Source organism: Haliotis asinina, chromosome 4 (genome assembly GCF_037392515.1).
Source record: "Haliotis asinina isolate JCU_RB_2024 chromosome 4, JCU_Hal_asi_v2, whole genome shotgun sequence".
Classification (NCBI taxonomy): Eukaryota; Metazoa; Mollusca; class Gastropoda; order Lepetellida; family Haliotidae; genus Haliotis; species Haliotis asinina.
In genome coordinates, this window is record NC_090283.1 from 37,125,757 (window position 1) to 37,140,973 (window position 15,217).

Below are 15,217 nucleotides of genomic sequence, written 5' to 3' on the forward strand. Positions count from 1 at the left end.
CAGGGCGTTACCGGTACCTAAACCCGGTTTGACACCATCTAACGCGGCACCGTTGATTGGATCAACTCAGCTTGGCTCAGACTTGGTAGCCTCGGCGCAGAGCAGAGACAGTGGTCGTGCGCCAGCACCAGTGCTTAGTGGCGCATCCTAAGCCAGACCTACTGTGAGCAGACCGTCGTCTGAATCAGAGGTGTTTGCTTTTGGTAATGCCAACAATGTGCCTTGGGATAGGAGATGTTCAGAGGGTACTGGTGGTAGGAGATCGCGATCTAGGAGCCCTCGCATAGAGTGCCTGCAGACGCCGATGCCGAATGTCTAGATCGTCAGAGTGCTGGGGTAGATCTGGCTATCGAAGGCACAGAGATAGACGGTCTAGGTCTACATCAGGATCGCCGCGTCCTAGGCAGTCATCCTTCAGGAGACATATGCCCTGACTACAAGGAGGATCCAACACAGCTTGAGGATGATGAGGGATCCTACCTGCCCTTATCTGCTGTTTTCGATTGGATTGCCGATAGGCTCCCGGACTGTCCTTCGTCTACGTCGGGTGTGAACAATGACAAGGCTATTAGGATTGAGCCGGAACTATTGATCCCGCCTCACCTGATGGTAGCAGATGCTATTTCTTCGCTCAGCGAGGATTTTGCCAAGTTGTCGCCACGGCTATCTAAAGGCTATCCTCGTCGATGTCTTACAAGGTGCAGGATTCAAGGCTGCAAGCTATTGATGCTGAAATATGACGTAGTTTGAAGCCGATTTCGGCATTGGCTTCAGCCCCTTCAGCGGCAGCAGTAGATTTAACAGAGCATAATGAATCTAGATTAGAGCATTTGTCATCGCTCTTTGTGTGGCAGGGTCAAGTCCTGCATGATTTGTTGGGCCATATTAGGACTGCGTTGGCCATGACCACGGTGGTTCGCAGACCTGGATTCCTAGATGCTTGCTCGTGGCAGGAGGAGTTTAGGAGGAAGCTGATAAGGGCACCTTTCTCTTCCCCAGTGCTCTTCGGGGACGCTATTTCGGAGGTATATAAAGAACATGCCGTCCTCAGGAATACAGAGGTCTCATTGTCAGCATTCGAGACGTTATCTTCTGCTTTTCGTGGCAAATCTGGATCGCAAGAAAGGGGCAGAAGGCGCTACATCCCAAGGAGGGAGTCAGTCAGATCAGCCAGGGGTCGAGGCCAGAGATTGCCGTCCTCGGAACGCCGCAGACCAGCTGATACCAACAGGGACGCTCCCGCCACTCCTGGCAGAGGGAGAGGCAAGCGCCCCTATTCCAGACGTTGAGGGCGTTACCTGTCACGACTGGGACCTCCCGCCACCAGCCGTGCCAGTATTCCCGACACCAGTAGGCGGGAGACTTGGAATCTTCTGGAGGAAGTAGCCCATCCTCGGAGATTCCTATGTGACCGGAATTTTAAAGAGAGGCTACAAACTTCCTTTAGTTTGACCCCCACCGTTAACATCACGCCCAGAGTCTGCTGTTGAGGGACAAAATCGCGGTGTTTGCTGGGAAAGTGCGCCATCGAGGAAGTACCGGTCCCACACCTCTCACCAGGGTTCTACTCGCCGGTCTTCCTCGTTCCCAAGAAAGACTCAGACAAGTTCCGGATGATACACATGGCGGCTTTCAACAAGCGGTATCTGATGGAGCCGCCACGCTTCAAGATGATATCCCTGGAACAACTACGACTCAAGTTGACTCCGGGTGCATGGCTGTGCAGCCTGGACATTCAAGGTGCATACCTACTTGTCCCGATCCATCCGGCGCACAGAAAGTTTCTCAGGTTTGTGTTTACCAGTGGCCATTTGGCATATCTACGGCCCCATGGTTATTCACCAGGATCACCACTCTCATCACTCGCTATCTGCACCTACGGCAGATAGAGTTCGATCCGTACATCAACAACTGTCTCCTCAATCAAGGCAAACCTCAGTTGCTACGCAGACAACTGGACTTTGACATTCGTCTGCTGGAGCAGCTGGGGTGGCTGCTAAACGGCGAGAAGTCGCAATTGCAACCTACCCAGGAGCTAGTATTCATCGGGGGCCTCTTCCAGACGCGGCTCATCTGGATTCCTCTCGATTGTTGGGAGAAGATTTCCCGATTTGTTGTGAGGGCATTGTCAGAGCCTTTATGTCTAAGAGAGTGGCAGGCGCTCCTGGGTCTCCGCATGTGGGCGCATGATCTAACGTGCAGGAGACGTATAATGCTGCGTCCACTACAACGCTTCATCCTTCCTTACATACGAGCAGACGACGTTCAGACACGTCTAATACTTCCAGTCCATCTAAACAAGTACTTGCTGTGGTGGACGATCCAGTCGAATGTCTGTGAAGGAGTTTGTTTGAGCGAATTCGTGCAGGATAACGAACTGTTCGTAGACGCGTCCCTGCAGGGATGGGGGGCGCACTTAGGCGATGAGACCACCTCGGGGCTGTGGTCCGACATGGAGGCAGGTTTGCATATCAACAACCTGGAATTAGAGGCAGTAATTCGGGCCTTAGGTCATTGGGTACCACTTCTGCGTCACTCCAATGTGCTGATCGTATCAGACAACTCGTCTGTGGTATGGCTGATCCGGAAGCAGGGTACAACAAGATCCAGGTCCCTGCAAGATCAGATGTTCCTACTGGCCAGCATGTTGGATGCAAACAACATCGAAATAAGAGCTCAACACATTCCGGGTTGCAGGAATGTGTTAGCAGATGCACTCTCTCGTCCAGGAAAGCCGTCTCCAACCAAGTGGATGCTCCACCCGGAGATGTTCCATCTCATATGCAGAGAGCATGGAAGTCCACTAATAGATCTCTTGTCCACTAATTGATCTCTTCAACACACAACTCCTGGTTTATGTGTCTCCAGTACCAGACCCAGCAGCGTGGGCGACCGACGCTCTATCCCTGTCATGGGAGGGGTTAGACGCTTAAGCCTTCCCACCTCCAGTGTTGATGCCAGCGATCGTGGTGAAGCTCAAATTAACAGCAAAGATACGTCTACTTTTGGTCGCACCCTGGTGGCCAACCAGGACATGGTTTCCAGAGATATGCCATCTCACAAGAGGAAGCCCGTTCCGTGTTCCAGTGTGGGACCGACTGTTGCGTCATCCTCACAGTCGGCTGCTGCATCAGACCCAGCCCAGTTTCATCTGTGCACTTGGTCCATTTGCAAAGAATGTTAAAAGCCAAAGGTTATTCATCGCAAGTGGCAAAGATTATCGCCAGGGCGCATAGACCTTCTACCAGATCACTTTATGATGATAAGTGGACTACCTATGAGTCGCAGGACCCTCTTACAGCATTGCCCCAGTTTATAGCTGAGTTTTTACGATACTTGCGCCGCTCGAAGAAACTCAGAGGAAGCACGATTAGCACCTGTTTGTCAGCATTAAACGTGGTACTGGCTGTGAGGGGTGACAGAAGGGTCTCTAAGATCCCGGAATTGGTGACGATGTTGAAAGCATTTAAGCTGGAGGACCAGAAGGTGACGTTCCGCCCTCCAGCTTGGGACTTGAATGTTGTTCTCCAACATTTGAGAGGTTGTCCGTATGAACCCTTGGAAACGACGTCTTTTGACCTGCTTACTAGAAAAACGGTCTTACTGGCCTTAGCTACAGCAGCTAGGGTCAGTGAGATACACGCCTTGGATGTGACTAGAGTCCGCTTTGAACAGACTGGACAAGGTGTAGCACACCTAGGACTCTTGTGGGATTTCCTGGTGCCAGTACAGCCAGATATGTTGTTTTCTGTCCCGCCGATTTCATCTATAGTGGGGCCGCAGGATAGATCAGAACTATTACTGTGTCCAGTTCAGGCGTTGAAACTGTACATTAGGAAGTCCGCACCGCGTCAAGGTACTAGGAAGAGGTTCCTACCAGTCTCGACATCGGCTAAAGGGGAAGTTAACAGAAACACCATAGCGCTTTGGTTGAGGCAGACTATTCTAGCGGCATATGATGCTCAGAGTCTCCCTCTAAGCTAATAGCCCTCATGAGATCCGGGCGTTAGCGTCGACCATGGCCCTGCACAGGAATTGTTCGGGTTCCCGATATCATGGCTGGTTGTTTGTGGAAGTCGTCGACGGTCTTCGCTGGTCATTACCTACGTGACTTAGCAGTAGCGGACATTGAGGAACTGCAGTCTTTCGGAAATGGTCAAGAAGCGAACCAGTGCCGACAAACTTGATCCCCCCTCTTCGAAGGACAGCACCACCAAGAACTCCATTGTTGGTACCTCCTTCGTCAACTTCTCGGCTTGTCATCCGCCAAGGAGGGAGGAGATGTACCCATGGCCCATGACATCTACTGTGAGGCGACTGCCCATTGCTGTGTAAATAGTCAAATTTTGAAGACAGGAGAAGGGGGAGATCTAATTGGGGACGTAAAGTTTATCAATCTGTTCCACTGCCCTTGCTGTAAGAAAATAATTAGTTTTGTTTGCGTCCATGGCAGTTTCCAAAAATGACAACAAATGGGATTGCTTTCTCCTATCCATTTACGGGTGTTTACATTGGCCAAAAAAGTCCTATCATTATACTGACTGGCACAGGACCTGGCATCAGTCTCAATGCCTTTTTTCATTGACGCCCCTAAACACCTGGCAATACAACACCTGTCCTCGTGGTAAATACTCTTAATCAGTCGATCGTAAAGGTGATGATGAGTTTGTTCGTCCAGGGTCATAGCATCCTGAAGTAATGACGTTATATCAGGAAGTGGTGATGTTTTTGCTGGACGACCAGGCTTCACAGTGCACACAGGACATTCTGCGAAGGTGGCGTGCGGATGAAACTGCACAGGTTGGAAGGTGGTCCTATAAGGCTTTAATGCTTGGGATGCTAGTGTGGACACGAGTTTATGAGCTCTACATACCAAATCGGGTTGGGTATCAGGACTGTCGAGATCTAAGTGTATCCAGACAGTTCTCGAAACTGATGAGCATACGACTTGTCGCACTTGTACGGTGTGGCATTTTTACCGCATATGCGACAAAGGATAGATAAAATATGAACATGGGTGTCCATGGGGTACTTACCAACAGCTTTGTAAGTCTTAGGCGTGAAAAAATGGCCAGAGGCTTATACGTCCAAATGAAAATATGGTCCATTTGAAGCCACTCAGTTCCTCCAATATGTCATATTTGAAACAAACCATTAAAACCCATGAAATTGAAAGCATCTGATAGAATATTTGGTACATTTGTAGCCACTTATAAAGTTATTTCCTCTTGTAAAATGTTACATGAAACCAACAGAAAGAGAAGTATAAATTTAAAAGTTCTTTTCTGATGACTTGCTCCTCTCTCTCTCACTTTGGGGACCCGTGAAGGTCCCGGGGTAGAATAGGCCTTCAGCAACCCATGCTTACCACAAAAGGCGACTATGCTTGTCGTAAGAGGCGACTAACGGGATCGGGTGGTCAGGCTCGCTGACTTGGTTGACACATGTCATCGGTTCCCAATTGCGCAGATCGATGCTCATGTTGTTGATCACTGGATTGTCTGGTCCAGACTCGATTATTTACAGACCGCCGCCATATAGCTGGAATATTGCTGAGTGCGGCGTAAAACTAAACTCACTCACTCACTCACTCACTTTGGGAGAGTTAAGCCTTTAGTTATAGACCAGTTCCAAATTGTTATCCAGCTGGCATGTAATGCGGGGGGATATAGTGGATCATTTTGTTTCCGGAGCAAAACTCAGAAACCGTTCAATATTTTTACACCAAACTTGATAGATATAATAATCTCAATCTATAGTTGTGCCTTTTGCTATTTAAAGTTTTTGCCATTTTTAATTTTTTTTTTTTTTTTTCAATGGAACATTTTGGTGTTAGTCTAATGGTGGGGTGGGCTTCATTTCCTGAGCAGAACTCAAAAACCGTTCAATATTTTTCTGCAGAACTTGGTAGAATTATCAATCAGAACCTAAAGTGGTGCCTTTTGCTATTTGCAGGTTTTTGTGATTTATTATTTTTTCGGTTTCCATGGAAAAGTTTCGGACATAGTCTCAAAAGTGGGAGGTGTGTTTCGTTTCCAGAGCAGAACTCAAAAACCATTCTATATTTTTCTGCAAAACTTGGTAGATATATCAATCGGAACATGAAGTTTCCATGGAAACGATTCGGACTTTGTCTCAAAAGTGAGAGGTGTGTTTCGTTTCTGGAGCGCATCTCAAAACGTTTGTAATATCTGTCAGCAAAAGTTGTAAATTATATGTGAAAGATCCAAAAGTGATGCCTTTTGCTCTTTACAGGTATTTGTGATTTATAATTTTCTGGGTTTCCATGGTTTCGGACTTTGTCTCAAAATGGATGGATGGGATTCGTTTCCAGGGCACAACTCAAAAACTTTTAAGTATCTCTCTGCAAAACTTATGAGACCCTAAAGTGGTGCCTTTTGCTATTCACAAATTTTTTTTATTTTTCATTTTCCCAGTTTCCATGGAAACGATTCTGACTTAGTCTCAGAATGGAGAGATAGGCTTCATTTCCAGAGCACAACTCGAAAACCATTTGATATCTTTCAACAGATCTTGGCAGATATATGAGACAGATCTTGAAGTGGTGCCTTTTGCTGTTTACAGATATATGGCATTTGTATTTTTCATGACTTGCATGGAAACGATTCTAACTTATTCTAAGAAAAACATCAAGAAACTGTCAGATGATTTGTCATTTTCTGGGTTTCCATGGAACCGATTCGGACTTTGTCTCAAAATGGGGGGATAGGCTTTCTTTCTGGAGCACAACTCAAAAACTTCTTAATGTCTTTCCACAAAACTTGACATATATGTGAGGCAGACCCTAAGGTAGACACTTCTTGGTTTCTACCGATTTTGGTGATTTATCATTTTCCCATTTTCCATTGAAACAATTCTGACTTAATCTCAAAATGGAGGGCTGTGCTTCGTTTCTGGAGCACAACTTGAATACTATTTGATATCTTTCAGGAAAACTTGGCAGATATGTGAGGCAGACCACCAAGTGGTGCCTTTTGCTATTTACAAAGTTTTGGCCTTTTTATTTTCCCAATTTCCATGGAAGCAATTCTGTCTTAGTCTCAAAAGGGAGGGATGGGCTTCATTTCTCGAGCTCTATTCGAAAATCATTTCAATATCTTTCAACAGATCTTGGCAGATATATGAGACAGATCTTGAAGTTGTGCTTTTTGCTGTTTACAGATACATGTCATTTATATATTTCATGATTTCCAAAGGAACCGATTCAACCTTTAGTCTACAAATACATCAAGTAACTGTCAGATGATATGTTCTTTGTAATATGTTGGGGCAAGGGAGATATGTCATCATCTGATGAGTTTTGTTCCTATGGGTCATTCTTTTTCAGAAGAAGTCCTCCTTGGGGTACTTAAATGCTACTCTTCCTATTTTTCAATATAATAGTTACAAAACCAAAAAAACAATAGGTTTTGTCTTGTGAAACCATCCTTTCAGCCAAGACCAGGTAACTCTCGCAGCGTACCTTGTACCTCACTTTTCATGCTGTCATTCTGTTGACCAGACATGCATATCGTTCATTTGAGTCTGCTACCAACTGGTGCGATGAGTGTAAAAGAGTCTTATTCTGTATGCATGGTCCCTTTTCCATGTTTAGTTAATGAGCAAGCTGTGGACTTTTTTCCGATTGTTCAGTTGTTCTCATTTGAAAAAGTAGTCCCGTGTACATGATGTAAATGGCTGTGGCTTGATTTGAACTTCTCAACAAAACTTTTTACTGAATAAGCTAGAGAAGACGCTGATCAAAAGGGGTTAAACAAAAACAGATTCTTCAATTTTGTGTGCAACTGTTATATATTCCAAAAATGATATAACACTGTCCAAGACTACTTTATTTGTTCTGTGATATTGATTTCTTAGCATGAATAAATAAGATTGCTTGATTAGATACTGTTGTTTTGAAAAACATTGAAACTTTGAAAACATGTTATTTATATGTGCATGTCTGTTACATCTTACTTGCTTCACTCCAGTGTATAGCATAGTGGGAAAAAGTTGTTTATGGTCTCTTATGGGTACAATGTATAGACTCTTCATAATACTAAATAGTTCTGTTTACACACTTCTTGAAAACTCCCAAGATGTGCACAGATGTTCATGACATCTGTTTTATTTCAGTGAAGAAGTATTCTCCAACTACCGTCATCGAAAGATAGTTGCAGCTAGTTTACCACACCCTGGTGATATAGTAGAGGCTGGACCTCTAGCTGTGAGTTTCAATGAGTGAGTGAGGGAGTGAGTTTGTTTTTACGCCGCTTTTAACGTAATCCAGCGGTATCACGGCGGGGGACAAGAGAAATGGGTGATTTATCATTTTCCCATTTTCCATAGAAACGATTCTGACTTAATCTCAAAATGGAGGACTGGGCTTCATTTCTGGAGCACAACTTGAATACTATTTAATATCTTTCAGGAAAACTTGGCACATATGGGTGCTAGACTCCTGAGTGGTGCCTTTTGCTTTTTACAGATTTTTTACATTTTTATTTTTCTCAGTTTCCATGAAAACAATTCGGACCTAGTCTTAAAAGGGAGGGATGGTCATTGTGTCCAGAGCACAATTTAGAAACCATGTCATATCTTTCAACAGATTTTGGCAGATATATGAGACAGATCTTGAAGTGGTGAATTTTGCTGTTTACAGATATGTGGCATTTATATTTTTCATGATTTCCATGGAAATTTAATTTAAAAAAAACAACAAATAACAGTTAGTTGATTTATCCTTTCAAATATGTTGGGGTCAGGGGGATGTGTCATCATCTGATGACTCATGTTCTTTTTGTTTCAGGCAATTCATTTACCAACAGAATACTACCCTATCACTGACTCTTACCCTAGAGAGGTTATTGAAGAGGGTAGACTCAGTAGTCTGCAGCTGGAAGGAATTGTACATGCTGTGAGTTGTTTTCAGGACATCCAAGGCTTTTGTGTATTTTAGCCTATCCTGCATTGCATATGGTATTGTCATTTAACTTGTTTTGTGCAAACAACTCCCAAAAGCAGCCTTCTCGTTCAGTGAGTACTCCCATGACTTCTGTTTTGAGACAGCGGAATCCACTGAACATACAAGCAGGGAGGCAGCACCAGCTATGTTTGGCTGATTTGCCAGGTTACTGCAGGATAAGTAACTAATATACAGTGGATCTGATTTTAATATTCTTTTTCCCCCGCAACACATTTTGCAGGGAGTATGAAAATTCGCTCTGTTTGTCCATGCATCAGTCTCTGCATATTTGTCTTTACTGGAGCAGAACTTCAAAAATGTTTAATATTTCTCCACCAAACTTGGCATATAGATAAGTCTGGTGGTGACCTGGTGCCTTTTGGTAGTTTTGCATTTCTGATTATAATATTTTTTGCATTTCCATGGCTACAGGTTTGACATCTCTGTACATCTCATCTGTAAACACTATCTCACTGGCTTCCTGTACATACTATATATTGTTGCTCATTGCCATACCATGTCATTCACCTGATCAAGGGGCAAGAAGTAGCCCAGAAACATTGTGTTGTAAACATTAATGAAGTTGTAAATCCATACCATTTGTCATGTCACCCACCAACTTCTAAATGCCAGTTAGGCATCCACTTAAAACCATTCAATATTTCTTCATCAAACTTGGCACATAGATAGGTCTTGTGCTGTACTGGTGCCTTTTTGTAGTTTTGGATATCTGAACTAAACATTTTGCATTTCCATGGCAACAAGTTTGACTTTGACTGAAATTGGTGGTAATGTTCTTAACCGGAAGAAAGCTTTTGAACTTTACAGTACTCTCAATCCTATTAGCAATATAGTCACTGACTTGGTTGACTCTTATCAATTATGTAGATCAATGCTTGTGCTGTGGATCACAGGATTATCTGTTCCAGATTCTGTTATTCACAGACCACTGCCATAAAAATGTACCTTAGAATTGATCTTCAGTATCTCATGCACGTTCAAGAGGTGACTGACAAGACTGGGTGGTCAGGCTTGCTGACTTGGTTGACACATGTTCTAGTAGACCAATGGCATACATCAGTCTCATACTGTTGATCACTGCATTGCCTTTTCCAGACTCTATAATTTACAGACTGCCACCATATAGCTGGAATATTGATGAGTGCAATGTAAAACAAAACTCACTCACTCGCTCACTCAAGCACCGGAGGAGCATGTACCTTCAGTGTCGATATGTGTAGTAGTGGGCTTTTCACCTTTGCATGTCAGTATAACACCTGTCTAGTTAAAGATGTGATAGTTAGCAATTTCATGTTGACTTACAGACATTTGTTTATCAATCTGTTCAGTTTGAATTAGGATGGCCAAAGGTCACATTGCAAAAACTACATCGGCAGGCAAATTTCAGAAAAGAAGTATGTGTTTTTTTCTAAGTGATATTAAGTCAACAAATTTTGTTCATAATATGTAGCTCAGAATTGTCACAGTCTTTAAAAATTAGTGTATTTTCAGTGTCAGAGGCATACTGTAATACTGCCCAACAAACAGCGAGCAGGATTCTTTATTGGAGATGGAGCAGGTGTTGGGAAAGGCCGCCAGGTAACTAGACATTTTCCTTCTCTCTCCTTCCTCTCAGATGGGTAATGTGTTTTCGTGCCCCCAAAAACATATGAAGCACTGCAGGGTCTGGGCTGCTAGTGTTGGGATTTGACCTCTAAAACCATTGATTGTAGATGTCTTCTGTCAATCTATTATCAATAAATGTTACTTCTTTGAGTGGCATGCTGTCGATAAATGATCAACTACAAGTATGGATTTATGAACACAAGAGCAGCTTCTAAGACGACTGTTACACAATTGCTTGTAACAAATATATGTCTTAGGGCACAAGATCATACCCATTCTTCTTTAAAAATGTATTAAAATGCACTTTGACAAAAGAATATGGAAAATAATGGAGTTTTGACAGCTAACATGAATTTAATTTACTAATTTTAGAGTTAAGTCATATGTACATCAATTATTTGTGTGTGAGAAAACTTTGAAATGTTGAACTTAAGATCTATGTGTCAAATTCAATGCAGAAATCAGAATAGAGCAGCTATAAATCAAAGAGTAGATCTGACAAACATCAGTAAACCTATCCATTTTGAACCTTGTTTGTGAGAGTTGAGCCTGTGGTAAATACAAAATGTTTTCTCGATCACATGCTATATTCTCAGGAGTATCCATTGATTTTAGAACCATTTTCATTACATACTACATTTACAAACCCTTAATAATTGCTTGCATATTCAAACTGACAATTAAGTGTGGTTCTAAATCATACATGTGTCCACGCTAAAACTGTTATTATGCTGCAAGCCACTACCTGAACAAGAAGAAAACAAGTGCTCCCTCGACAAGCAATATCTAGACTTTACTTCCTGTATATTACAGCTGTGATCATGAGCCTACCTGGAGATACTTAGAAATCTTTCATGAAGTACACCAATTGTTTATGTAATTCTTAAAGATAGTATGCAGTGTTATTGTTTCGAAATTATTTAAATCGATTATCAAAGTCTGATTGTCAAACGATCAATAAACCAATTATTTTAGCAATTACTGCACCACTGTGTGTTGCCACATATTATAGTGTAGATAACATATGGACATCTGACTGTTATTAAAGAACAAACTCACCACTTTTAAACAATGAAAATTTTCCAAGGAAATTTAAACTCAGACAATAAAAAACAATCATTCATTGATTAACTGCAGAGGAAAATGTATGTGCGGTTTCAGTACTTAGACATTAAGCTGACGCCATATGTTGATTTAATGTGAACTACAGTTGAATTACCTTTCCATGTGAAATGCATGAAAAAGGAGGTCCATTTTGTATATTGGACATGCACATGGCTGTTGTAAATTAACACTTTATGTTTCACTCTGTTTTGCACTGCATGGTATGTTAAATTACTTATTACTTTTTTTTAGTTTTTTTAGGTAATTTTTAAAACTTGTCCCATCTCATGTGATTTTTTCTTGTTCTTAAGACGATATAGTGAGAATGACTTGGAATAAAGGTTTCAGACTTTTTATGCCAGTCATATATGGTGGGGAGCTGGGTTACCCTCTGTGTTCGTCCGTCAGTATGGAACCGGGAATGTACTCTATCCACTTCTCCATGAAAAAATGCTCTGTGGAATGCAATGAACTTAGGCATGGGTTTTTTGGGGACTCTAATGGTGTGCATCTCATATTTAGTTTTTGTGCTTTGTTGGGTTTTTTCCACATTTGAACTTTGGTACGTTTTACAAAATTTCTCCATGATGATAGTGTAATAAGGAACAATAATCATTTAGATTATGCATGTGTTTTATAGGGACTCTAAAGGGGTGCATCTCATATTTTAATTTTGTATTTCATTTGTATTTTCAGTTTTATTGCAGTTTAAGCTTAAATAAAATTTTTAACTTACCTTACCATAGGTGTGTGCATATTACCTCAAGCTTTGCTTAAAAGAGTTGTTGATCCACCATTCTCTCGATTAGCTACCTCGTGTATCGACAAGTGATCTCCCCAAGTGCAAATCATTCAAGCATCATTTTTTTTTTATCGCTGGGCTTAACATACTTTACGTTTTGTTTATCTCAATGTTCAGCACTGTCTGCGTCCTCTTAGCAACTAGATCCACAGGCTGTGGGCTGGGACGACTCTGAAAGTATTTTTTTTCTCTCTGGATTATAATGAAGACAAGCTGGAAGATATGGATGACAGATGTACCTTCCCCCCTCCCTCCTTTGCCATTTATGAGTGGATTGCGGACTGCCCTTTGCCTTCAGCTGACACGATGGCTTCGAAAGCTATTAAGCTCAACTCTCCAAGTTGTTGCTGAATCCAACAACAGCTCCGAACTTGCTCAAGTACGAATACGTGGTTCACAGTCTAGACAGTGCTGACAGTGGGGCTGCTCATGATGAGTCCCTCAAGTGTTTGTCTAGTTTGTTCCAATTGTCCAACAGGGTTCAAGACTCAAGTTGCTTGAGCTGGAGAGGACGTTAAAGCCTATTTCTGTGTTAGCTTCGGCTACCTCGGTGGCTGTATGGAATCTCACGGAAAGATAACTCATCTAGGATAGACCACTTTGCAGCTTTATTCCAGTGGCAAGGGAAGGTGCTACATGACCTGCTGGCTCATTTGCGTGCGAAGTTGGCTATGACTAGGTGCACCTCTCACGACTTTTGAACCCTTGCTCGTGGCAGGTAGAAGTCAAGTGACTGTTCTTACGAGCTCCTTTCACCTCTCGGTTTCTGTTCGATGGGAAGATCCCTGAAATTTACCGTCAGCATGCTGAGCTCATGGACACCATGGTGTCCCTGCCATCCTTTGAAGCCACAGGTTCTGCTTTTCATAAAGGGAGTCATCTACAGATGTAAACAATCCTTTCAACGTTGGATAGACTGCAGTCTAAAGCGGCATTTGATTGTCTTCATGAGGCAAAGAGGTCTTCTATGTGTTTCTGTGTGTTCTCAGCAACATAATTATGACAGTTTCTGCCATGACAGCCAGTCAGCTGTAAGTAGACTTCACATGAACAACATCTCGCTCACATCTTACTATGCTGACGATCTGATGATGAAGCATTTTAGGTACCAACGTCTTCGTTACAGATGAGGCGTGTACCTGTTCCTATTACCTCTTCATGAATATTCAACTGACTGAAACGTTCCTGCAGCAATGAGTATGGCATACACAGAACAATATCGCATTGCCGGTGGATTGTATGAAAAAGAAAATCTTCGCAACACATGGTGTTCAGACAAGATTCAAGCCATTACCGCTACGACAGTGACAGTGTCCTCTCGGTCAACTAACCTCAGCATTTGACCTGTTGGATAAGATTTCAACCACACCCCTTGCTACGTTGCTGAGACATATTTGACAGATATGAACTGCAAGAGTCATCTCTTTGTAGATATGTTGCTACAAGGTTGGGGTGCCAACCCAGAAAACGAGGTTGCAGGGGGATTTGGGCAAGCAATACACATACTTTCCATGTCAAACACCAGGAGATGAAAACTGTAATCAACAAAGTACAATGTTTGTCGACTGCTTTGAGGAACAGGCTACTGTTGGTCTACACCACACCACTTGCATAATCAGTCTAGGATCAACATGATCTCACAGGCTGCTACTGCTATTCTTTCAAGTGAGATTCCCAGAATGGTAGAACTTACTCATCAATCCACACACTCGTGGATCTACTCGCACCTTTTATACATCAATCAATGTGATTTGAGACATATACCAAGCGGACAACTTGTGTCACTTACGGCTTACTGAGGACTTGGAGGTTCTGCACTGTTAGCCTACTTAGTGGAAGACTTCCTGGCTGACACTTGCCATGCCAGCTAGAGTTAGTGAGATTTTCTGCACTTGATGCCATCAGGGTGTAGTTGAACAGTCCTGACATGATGTGTTCAACCATCCTGGCTGCTGAGTTCTACCTCATCCTTCTCATGAAATTAGGGCTTTGACCTCTACCTTGGCTCTCCATAGGAACTGCACAGTCCCAATGTTCATGGAAGGGTGTTCCTGGAAGTCATCGACAGACATGGAGGGTCTGATCTCATTTGGCCATCGGTTGCCCAGCAGCTCACCAGGCCTGCCGCTAATAGGTACCCGCTTATGCTTACCATTTGGTCTCGTGGTTTATCTTCATATGAATATGTTTGTTTCCATTGGGTTCCTTGAGTTACTATCTGTTTTCCTGTGTCAGGGCTTCCTGATCCTGACTACAGTTAGTTTCTCGGGTCCTAGTTGCATAAGCTTTGGTAGTTGGATTGGTTCTCTGGAGCCCAACACCACCTTCCTACTGTCGAAACCACATGCATAGACCTATGGTAAGGTAAGTTAAAAATTTGTTAAAATCTAAATATTTTAGATATTTAAATACTTACCTTACTATAGGGTGGTGATTCCATCCCAACGCTGGACGCTCCTCCCCTCTGTGAGCTCTTCATACCTGGTTTTCAGTAACAGTGATTTTTGAATGATTGGGCGTTTGCAGGGGTGAGGAGATCACACCACTTCTGTGCCTATACACTTATTCAAGGGAATGGCAGATCAACGACTGCCTGATCTCTTTTAAGTGAAGCTTGAGGTAATATGCATAGACCTATGGTAAGGTAAGTATTTAAATATCTAAAATATTTAGATTTTAACAATTTTGTTGGATTTTTCTCTGAATATAGTGTTATAGGG

The 15,217-nt window shown here is 42.8% G+C and overlaps 1 protein-coding gene across 1 annotated transcript in view; it reads left to right on the forward strand.

Annotated features, from left to right (window-relative positions):
- Nucleotides 1–15,217, forward strand: part of LOC137281527 (uncharacterized) — a 209,841-nt gene that overhangs the window by 12,534 nt on the left and 182,090 nt on the right. Inside the window, exons 3-5 of the mRNA XM_067812809.1 lie at nt 8,137–8,227; nt 8,810–8,917; nt 10,478–10,564. Coding sequence (XP_067668910.1) covers nt 8,137–8,227; nt 8,810–8,917; nt 10,478–10,564 — 286 coding nt within the window. The remainder of the gene's footprint in view (nt 1–8,136; nt 8,228–8,809; nt 8,918–10,477; nt 10,565–15,217) is intronic.